This window comes from Phanerochaete carnosa (assembly GCF_000300595.1).
Source record: "Phanerochaete carnosa HHB-10118-sp unplaced genomic scaffold PHACAscaffold_6, whole genome shotgun sequence".
Classification (NCBI taxonomy): domain Eukaryota; kingdom Fungi; phylum Basidiomycota; class Agaricomycetes; order Polyporales; family Phanerochaetaceae; genus Phanerochaete; species Phanerochaete carnosa.
In genome coordinates, this window is record NW_006767633.1 from 3,145,437 (window position 1) to 3,152,480 (window position 7,044).

A 7,044-nucleotide genomic window follows, 5' to 3' on the forward strand; every position below is an offset into this window, starting at 1 on the left:
GTTCGCGGCTCACGTCAACTCCGAAGATTCCACTGATGTTGTTGACATCGTCCTTCATCATCTTCTCGATGTCCCCCTGACTGAGCGACTCATATTCCACCTCATAAACCTTGTGTTTGCCTTTGCCGGATGGCTTGTAGTCCGCATCGAAGGCATCAATGTCCATTTCCGAGGCCGACTCTGTAGCTTCATAAGCACGCGCTCATTGAACGGAGTGGAACACGAGCTCACCATCTTCGGCGTCGTCCAGAAGGACATCCTCATCCTCATCGTAGTAATCCTGATCAGAGTACTCGTTGTCAGTCGACATTGTGGATATAGATTGAGTCTAGGATGTGAGGGGGTCTAGAGAGCGAGTACGCTGAGAACGAGTACGGAGGCAAGGTGCGGTGCCGGCGCCTCCGCAGAGTCGAGCATGGAAGGGAGGGATTTAAACTCCGACTTATTATTGCCAGGGATCGGTAAGGAATAGGGACCAGTTTGAATGCGTGCGAATATTAGTGCTTAATTCAGGCAGCCTGCAATCTTCTGACTCGTGCACTTTTGAGTCCATGTATGCTGAGGCTGTTTCGCCTCAAACCACGTCCTCTCCTCTCTAGATATACCCAATTCCAACCTATACGACCTATACAATTTAGAAAAATGGCTTCCGAGAGTACTGGAACCCATAAGGATCTTGTCACAGGAGAAATGGTCTCCAAGCAGTGCGTTCCATAATTCTCACAGATTGTGTCATACATCAACAGATACCGGCGCGCAGGGAGCTCAAGCGTCGCGAAAAGCAGAGAGAGAAAGATCGCAGGAAGGCCGAAAAGGCTGCAGCTGCACCTCAGCACTCTGAGGGCCAGGCAGAGTCCTCTCGAGTCAATGAGGATGACCTCAATCCAAACGTACGCTGTTCTGTGCAGTGTCTCGAGTTTCAGATGCTGAATTATCCTAGCAATACTTCGAACTTCGCTCGCGTCATATCCGCAAGCTCAAGGAGACTATGAGCCCTAATCCCTACCCTCACAAGTTCGAGGTCACGCTATCGCTTTCGCACTACATTGAAAAGTATGGTCCTGACGGCAAGATCAAGCCCGGAGAGAAGATCGAGGGCACTGTCGAATGCCTCGCGGGACGTATTCACAATATTCGCGCGTCTGGCCAAAGTCTGCGTTTCTACGATCTCCACGGCGAAGGCCAGAAGGTGCAGATCATGGCGGTCAAGCAGTGAGTCCTACCAGCATTTACAATACTACTTAAACGGCGGTTTGCCATCCTTTGTACAACGCAGTTGCCATTTTTGCTCCAGTGGCAAATTGGTCTGTCGCGTGACTCGCCGCTTTGGTCGTATGCGTCTCGATTACAGGCTCACGAACACTACTGCATTTCAGAGACGCCAAGGACCCAGAAGGTTTCGTCGCGCAACACGAGCACTTCCGTCGTGGTGACATTGTCGGTGTCATCGGAACCCCGGGACGTACCAAGAAGGGCGAGCTCTCAATCGTTCCTGCAGAAATGATTCTCCTTGCACCAAACCTACACCAACTGCCATCGGGCCACTTCGGCCTTAAGGACCAGGAAACGCGCTACCGTAAGCGCTACCTGGACCTGATCCTCAACGAGGATACAAGGCGCATTTTCATCGCTCGTAGTCGCATCGTCAACTATATCCGCCGGTTCTTCGACAACCTCGGCTTCCTCGAGGTCGAGACGCCGATGATGAGCATGATCGCTGGTGGCGCAACCGCGAAGCCGTTCATCACGCACCACAACGACCTCGACCTCGATCTGTACCTCCGTATTGCCCCCGAGCTGTATCTGAAGGAGCTCGTCGTTGGTGGTCTGGACCGAGTGTACGAGATCGGGCGTGTGTTCCGCAACGAGGGCATCGACCTGACGCATAACCCCGAGTTCTCGATCTGCGAGTTCTACATGGCGTATGCAGACATGTACGACCTCATGGACATTACCGAGAGCCTGATCGAGGGTCTCGTCAAGTACCTCACAGGCGGAAAAACGACGCTGACGTTCCATCCCGAGGGTAGGGACAGCGAGAAGGTTTACGAGCTAAATTTCAAGCGGCCATGGCCGCGATACGACATGATCACGACGCTAGAGGAGAAGCTTGGGGTGAAGTTCCCGGCGGGGGAGACCTTGCACACTGGAGAGGCAAATCAGTTCTTGCGCGAGCTTTGCCGGAAGGTCGGCCGTTTTGTCTGTCAATAGTGCTGTGAATGCTCAATCTCCCTTGTAGCACAACGTGGAGTGTAGCGAACCCCGGACGAACGCGCGCCTGCTGGACAAGCTCGTCGGCGAGTATATCGAGCCTCTTTGCATCTCCCCTGCCTTTATCGGTAAATTCGTTCGCATAAATGTTCCTAGTGCACCACTGACATGCGGATAGTCGGTCACCCGCAGGTAATGTCGCCGCTCGCCAAATACCACCGGTCACGGCCTGGTCTCTGCGAGCGCTTTGAAGGCTTTATGTGCGGGAAAGAGTTCTGCAATGCTTACACCGAGTTGAATGATCCGTTCGAGCAACGGCTGAGGTTCGAGGAGCAGGTTCGGCAGAAGGAGCAGGGTGATGACGAGGCACAGGGTATCGATGAGACATACGTTGACGCGTGCGTATTCTCCACTGCTATGATTGCGCCTCCATCTAACGATCCCGTTGTACCAGTCTGGAGCACGGTCTCCCGCCGACGGGCGGGTGGGGCATCGGTATCGACCGCCTGGTAATGTTCCTGACCGACTCAGCCAGTACGTCCGGCTCTTCTCTGATCCTCTGCACTCTCGTTGACCATCTGTTAGATATCAAGGAGGTCTTGTTATTCCCTGCGATGAAGCCGATCGAGACTACGACCAACACCGCGGGCCCCGTCGGGCCCTCTGGACAGGTTTAGACGTCCGTGGCAGCACACGTTCTGCCTGCACATATTGTACTACCGGTCTTTTGGCCGAGCTAGATCCAAAAATCAAAAGTAGATTCTGTTTATACATCGGCTGGATGAACGTCGCTATCCGGGCGATTAGTCAGCCAAGGTCCCAGCATTTACCCCGGACACTACCTCCTCGCCCTGTAGATGATTGTGCATGGCCACCTGCTGATGGTAGACCGGTGCGTCAGCTATCTTTCCAAGACGGATTGAGCAGGCTTGACGATCCACCTCCGACAAGTCACCTTACGGCCACCGCACCTAGTTCAGACTCCACGCCTTCACATCCATTTCCAGACTCTCCTTCAGCTTCAACATGACCTTCAGATACTCGTACGTCTGGTGTTGATACGCGCCAGCTTCCTTATTGACTCTTGCGGCCTGACGACTGTGGCTGACCTCTTACAAACGATCGTTTCACGAGGGCCTCTCCAAGGGATCGCTGGCCACCAAGATTCAGCCATCTTTAAAAGGTTCGTCCCCTGCCCTTGATCTTTCATCGCGTAGCTTCAAGTCTCGCGAAGAGACTGTGTCCCCTAGACATGACGAGTTCTGTCCACCGAAACGTGCGTCGTATTCCGATCGGTACGAGCGCACAGATTCAGGGACCGTCGTTCACCACCTCCATTAATCGCGACAGGTCTTGAAGTGACTGTCGGTCGCTGATATCATATCTTCGAGGGTTTTCTGACAAGGACGTTCAAGTGCAATAGGGTGGCCATCCTCCGATCTTGAAATCTGCGTGGCGTGTCGGCTGCGTCGATCGACATATCCGTTAACTAGTGCTCAGCCTTTGCTGATGGCTGGCAGCCGGCGAAATACATTTCACTGGAAGTAGCACGTACGAGGCTATCTGCGTCGAAACCAGATCTAAGTACCCATAACCTGTCGGCTGAGTCGCGATCCCAAGGTCGATTCGGAACACCGCGTGGCCTACAAATTGGCAGCACCAGTGACTGAAAAGGTAATAAAAGGCTCGGATAGCAACGTATGTTCCCTTCGGAGACAAACGAAGCATGGTTTGAACCGATCGTATTAATATTATGAGCACACACCATACACTTACGTAACTAGCATTACGCGTCCGTCCTCTCGCCAACACAAAGTCTTGCCAATTCGGCTGGTTTGGCGGGAAAAGTGTCTTTTGCTGAGACCACTTGTTCCCTATTAGCTTGATGATAATACCATGTACAAAGTTTCTGCTGAATAGGAATTGTAACCGGAGCCTCCTCTGGCATTTCCTACTGAGGCCGCCAGTTTTACTAAAAGGGAGGTGTGCCCGCCGCCATTAAGCTGTCTGCCGCTGTCGAACGTGAGGGCCTGGGCACTGGAGCTGAAGCGGTGCAGGTGAGCTGCAAGTATCTGGGGAGAGCGTCGTCGCTAGAATTGTATCATATATTCGCAGCGAGGATATCTGGTATCGAATAAACAGGGTGTCATCATTGAATATTGAATTACTGTACAGGGGATCCATGTCAAGCACATGTGTAAATCCAAGTGAAGCGCTCATCTTGGGAACGGCACGATGTGAACTATTGCTTCGAAGACAAGAAAACTAGACAGACTCCGTAGCCACCACCCAGACCTACGCCTCCTCTACTGGCCATCATGGTGTCACTCGGCTTGCCCGTCGCCATCAGATCCGGATTTAGACTCGGAAGCCGAGTCTGAAAGCGGCCTTTCGGGGTCGCTGTGAGCATGCTCACAGGTATCGCATCCGTCCTGCGACACGCCCTCAGAAAACTCGAGCTCCTCGACCAGCATCTTCAGCTTCGGGAGGTCCTGGTGAAAGTTGCTCTTGGTGTCCACGTTACTGCCGGAGTGGACGTCGAGACGCCTCACGCCCAAGCCGCGCTCTTTGCGGCCTTCCAGCAGCCGTATCAACAACAGCATGAGAGAGCCGGCCTGCTTTGGCTCCTTGTTCCAGATGATGTTACGGAAAACCAGCCGTTCCAGCTTGGGGAACGCCAAAGGGCTCTGCTCCATGAACCTGAACAAGGAGGCGGCAGTGCCTTGGCTATCCGCGATCTCAATCTCGCGAACGTCGGGCAGCTGCGAGATGGCCTGCCAGGTCGCCTCCGTCTCGATAGCTATGCGACCGGTACTGACGGTGCGTACCATTGAAAGGGGATACAGGGACAGGAATACCTGTATCGGGGCCTCGTCACCATCGTGGTCTCCTCCAAGACCGATCATATGTCGCAGGTAGCAGACGTCAGGCTCTGGTACCTCTCGCCCGACTTGGGTCGTACGCTTTCCAGCTATCCTATCCCCGTCCTCCGAAACGTCTCGACATCGACTTGCCGCCACTGCCACCATGCACCCGCGCAGGTATCCTTCTGAGCAATGACCGCTGTTCAGCACCAACACGACGAAACAGACTGAAAAGCTCGCCTTGGTCTGCGGCACTCCCATGTCGCGCAGCTTCTGTCTTGCACCAACCAGCTTTTATTGGGGCCATGTGCGGTCTGTTATGCAGTTCGCCAGGTGTCAGTTGCAATGCTAGGGTTTTCCCGTTCTGTCGTAGCGTTGTCTTCACCGCACGAGATTCGTCTTCTGTGCGATCTGCGGTCCTGGTCCATGTAGTGTATTGAGTTATGTAAAACGACTAGCGGGCCCAGACTGCTTGGTGCCCGTGAACACTTGGCCGTGCTGGACGTCGCAAAACACGACGGGTTGCTGGTCAGCTGACAGCAGGACGCACTGCACATAAAGAATGAAACTACGTTGCGCGCCAGTTGAGGATGTACCCGCTTTCCTCATTTGCCACGGGACGCCGCTGCATAACCAGGGCGGAAGGAGGATGAAGGGAAGGCCGCCGCGGCGCATTGGGCCGGTGCACGACTTGCGAGACGTTGCAGTGGACGGCCAGGGCAGTTGGTGTCTCTGTCATCTGCGATCGTTACCTGTACACAGAACGAGCACATTGAATGGCGCATTTCTGCACCTCTGGCTTGATGCATTATTGTGATCGTGTATGCTACCGACGCCGTGTCGCGATGAGCCAATCGTCTTCACTGTCCCCGCTGATGGGCTGCACTGATTGTAGGTAGTCTGCGCGAGTCTGCTGCTAGGCAATACCCCGGACGCGCAAAGCGGGTGCATAGTCAGTGGGACAAGGGGCTTCAGCAGATTGTGTTGCTTCAGTTCGCGTTGGGCCTCGTGCGATGTGGCATGCGGCCAGGGAGTTTTTCCAAGCGATCCGTGCGTGGTGCCAGGCGATGGACAGAGTTGTCGCCACCTGTACAGTTATCAAAGAGGCAGGTGTGTCATGTCATCCGTACGCGCTATGATGCGCTCAGCCTGATGGGTCCTTCAGTAACCACTTGCGTGAGTGCAGTTCGTTCAGCCAGAGCAAGGCAATGCACGTTGAGATCAGCCTTGCCACGATGTGCATACCACTCCCGAGGCCTTTCGCTAGCTTCATATCCTCTCCATAGATGTCCACCGAATTCTAGAGACAGATCTACGTGAGCAAGCGGAGGACTCGGAGGGGCAGGCCGCAGAAGGCATGGCGGAGGCGGAGAGCTGCGAATATAAGGCAATGGAGCAAGTGTACAGCCAGGAGCTGAGGCTCAAGTACTGAAGCTGAAGCTGTACGGGTGAGCTTCGAGTATCTGAGAGCATCGACACCAGAAGAGAGAAGGCGGGGAGCTTCGGCAGCAGTCGCTGCTACACATGGAGCGCTCAGCGTAGCCAGTAGGCGCCCTCATTTGAGGCACGACGCGGCGGGACAGGGCGCTCACCTCGCTTTCATCTCTCCCACCGTCTGGTCAGAACCTACGACCGTGCAATATTCTGAGATAGAATGGTCCTATGATCTCATGCTTGCTCACTCATGTTAACGCGAAAGAGCGCGCTTCCATCGCCCAACCCCCTTTTATCACCTCCGACACTATCTTCGGCGCGTCTTCGTCATCGGGTATACGCTAGGAATGGGTACATTGCATCACACACGCAATTCATGCTTTACCAATAATGCCACAGATTCTCTGAACGCGTCGTCGGCCCCTCCCCTCCTCCACACGGATAACGTTGCTGACGAAGCCCGTGTCAAGTACGTACACCCGACTTCACTTCGTCGTACGCAAACCGGAGACGGAGTGGTATGTGTGCGCGTTTT

At 54.2% G+C, this 7,044-nt stretch overlaps 3 protein-coding genes across 3 annotated transcripts in view; 1 reads left to right on the forward strand and 2 right to left on the reverse strand.

Moving 5' to 3' along the window:
- PHACADRAFT_258956 (uncharacterized protein) overlaps positions 1-3,032 on the forward strand; it is a 3,334-nt gene extending 302 nt beyond the window's left edge. The window contains exons 2-8 of the mRNA XM_007397442.1: positions 761-890; positions 941-1,212; positions 1,377-2,187; positions 2,240-2,339; positions 2,390-2,609; positions 2,666-2,745; positions 2,797-3,032. Coding sequence (XP_007397504.1) covers positions 761-890; positions 941-1,212; positions 1,377-2,187; positions 2,240-2,339; positions 2,390-2,609; positions 2,666-2,745; positions 2,797-2,888 — 1,705 coding nt within the window. The 3' untranslated portion in view covers positions 2,889-3,032. The remainder of the gene's footprint in view (positions 1-760; positions 891-940; positions 1,213-1,376; positions 2,188-2,239; positions 2,340-2,389; positions 2,610-2,665; positions 2,746-2,796) is intronic.
- A 1,315-nt stretch (positions 3,033-4,347) lies between these two features.
- On the reverse strand, positions 4,348-5,276 carry PHACADRAFT_258959 (uncharacterized protein). The gene has a single exon (XM_007397443.1). The coding sequence runs from the start codon at positions 5,040-5,042 to the stop codon at positions 4,536-4,538; it is 507 nt and encodes a 168-aa protein (XP_007397505.1). The 5' UTR covers positions 5,043-5,276; the 3' UTR covers positions 4,348-4,535.
- On the reverse strand, positions 5,277-6,548 carry PHACADRAFT_258961 (uncharacterized protein). The gene has a single exon (XM_007397444.1). The coding sequence runs from the start codon at positions 5,748-5,750 to the stop codon at positions 5,517-5,519; it is 234 nt and encodes a 77-aa protein (XP_007397506.1). The 5' UTR covers positions 5,751-6,548; the 3' UTR covers positions 5,277-5,516.
- Between the last annotated feature and the right edge of the window lie 496 nt (positions 6,549-7,044).